Genomic DNA, 945 nt, shown 5'->3' on the forward strand with positions numbered 1-945 from the left:
GAGCTTTTAGTTTTTTACTAATAGTGCGATCGGGTCCCAATGGATTGCCTACGTATCCCACTGTGGGGAAGTTAGGTCATTGCGTAGTTCAGATTAAAAAAGATGTTTTGGTCTTTCTTATCATACAAACGATTACAAGAAAAAAGAGATTACTTAGTACAAGTCAAATAGAAAACGATTACAAGAAAAGGGTGCTATTACAAACTGAAAAACTTCATCTTTATGCGTAGTAGCGCTTGATTGAGTTGATTGGCTTTGGCCACTCTTGTCCGTTCATTTCTGCCAATACCACTGCTCCTTCAGAGAGTACTTTGTGGACCACATAAGGGCCTTGCCAGTTAGGAGAAAACTTCCCTTTGTATTCATCTTGATGTGGGAAAATTCTTTTGAGCACCATTTTCCCAATTTGAAAAAGTCTAGTTCTAATTCGCTTGTTGAAGGCCCTTGCCATTCTTTGTTGGTACAGTTGACCGTGACATGCGACAACCATCATTTTCTCATCAATTAGAGCCAATTGTTCATATCGAGCTTGGACCCATTCAATATTGTCTAATTCTGCTTCTTGAATGATTCTTAAAAAAGGTATCTCAACTTCAGCAAGTATGGCTGCTTCAGTTCCATAGACCAATAGGTATGGAGTTGCTCCTGTTGAAGTTCTGGCCATAGTACGGTATCCCAGTAAAGCATAAGGAAACTGCTCGTGCCAACCTTTATAATTATCAGTCATTTTTCTTAATATCGTCTTGATATTTTTGTTGGCGGCTTCTACAGCTCCGTTCATTTATGGCCGGTAGGCTGTCGAGTTTCGATTAGTGATCTTGAATTGCTCACAGATATCCTTCATCAGGCGGCTATTCAGATTTTATCCATTATCCGTTATGATAGACTCGGGTATACCGAATCGGCATATGATGTGGTGTCACACGAAGTCAGCTACCACTTTCT

General features: G+C 40.0%; 1 protein-coding gene across 1 annotated transcript; it reads right to left on the reverse strand.

Annotated features, from left to right (window-relative positions):
* Nucleotides 1-220: 220 nt before the first annotated feature.
* On the reverse strand, nt 221-727 carry LOC132637441 (uncharacterized). Its single transcript, XM_060354530.1, has one exon. The coding sequence runs from the start codon at nt 725-727 to the stop codon at nt 221-223; it is 507 nt and encodes a 168-aa protein (XP_060210513.1).
* Nucleotides 728-945: the final 218 nt, after the last annotated feature.

Source organism: Lycium barbarum, chromosome 4 (assembly GCF_019175385.1).
Source record: "Lycium barbarum isolate Lr01 chromosome 4, ASM1917538v2, whole genome shotgun sequence".
Taxonomy (NCBI): Eukaryota; Viridiplantae; Streptophyta; class Magnoliopsida; order Solanales; family Solanaceae; genus Lycium; species Lycium barbarum.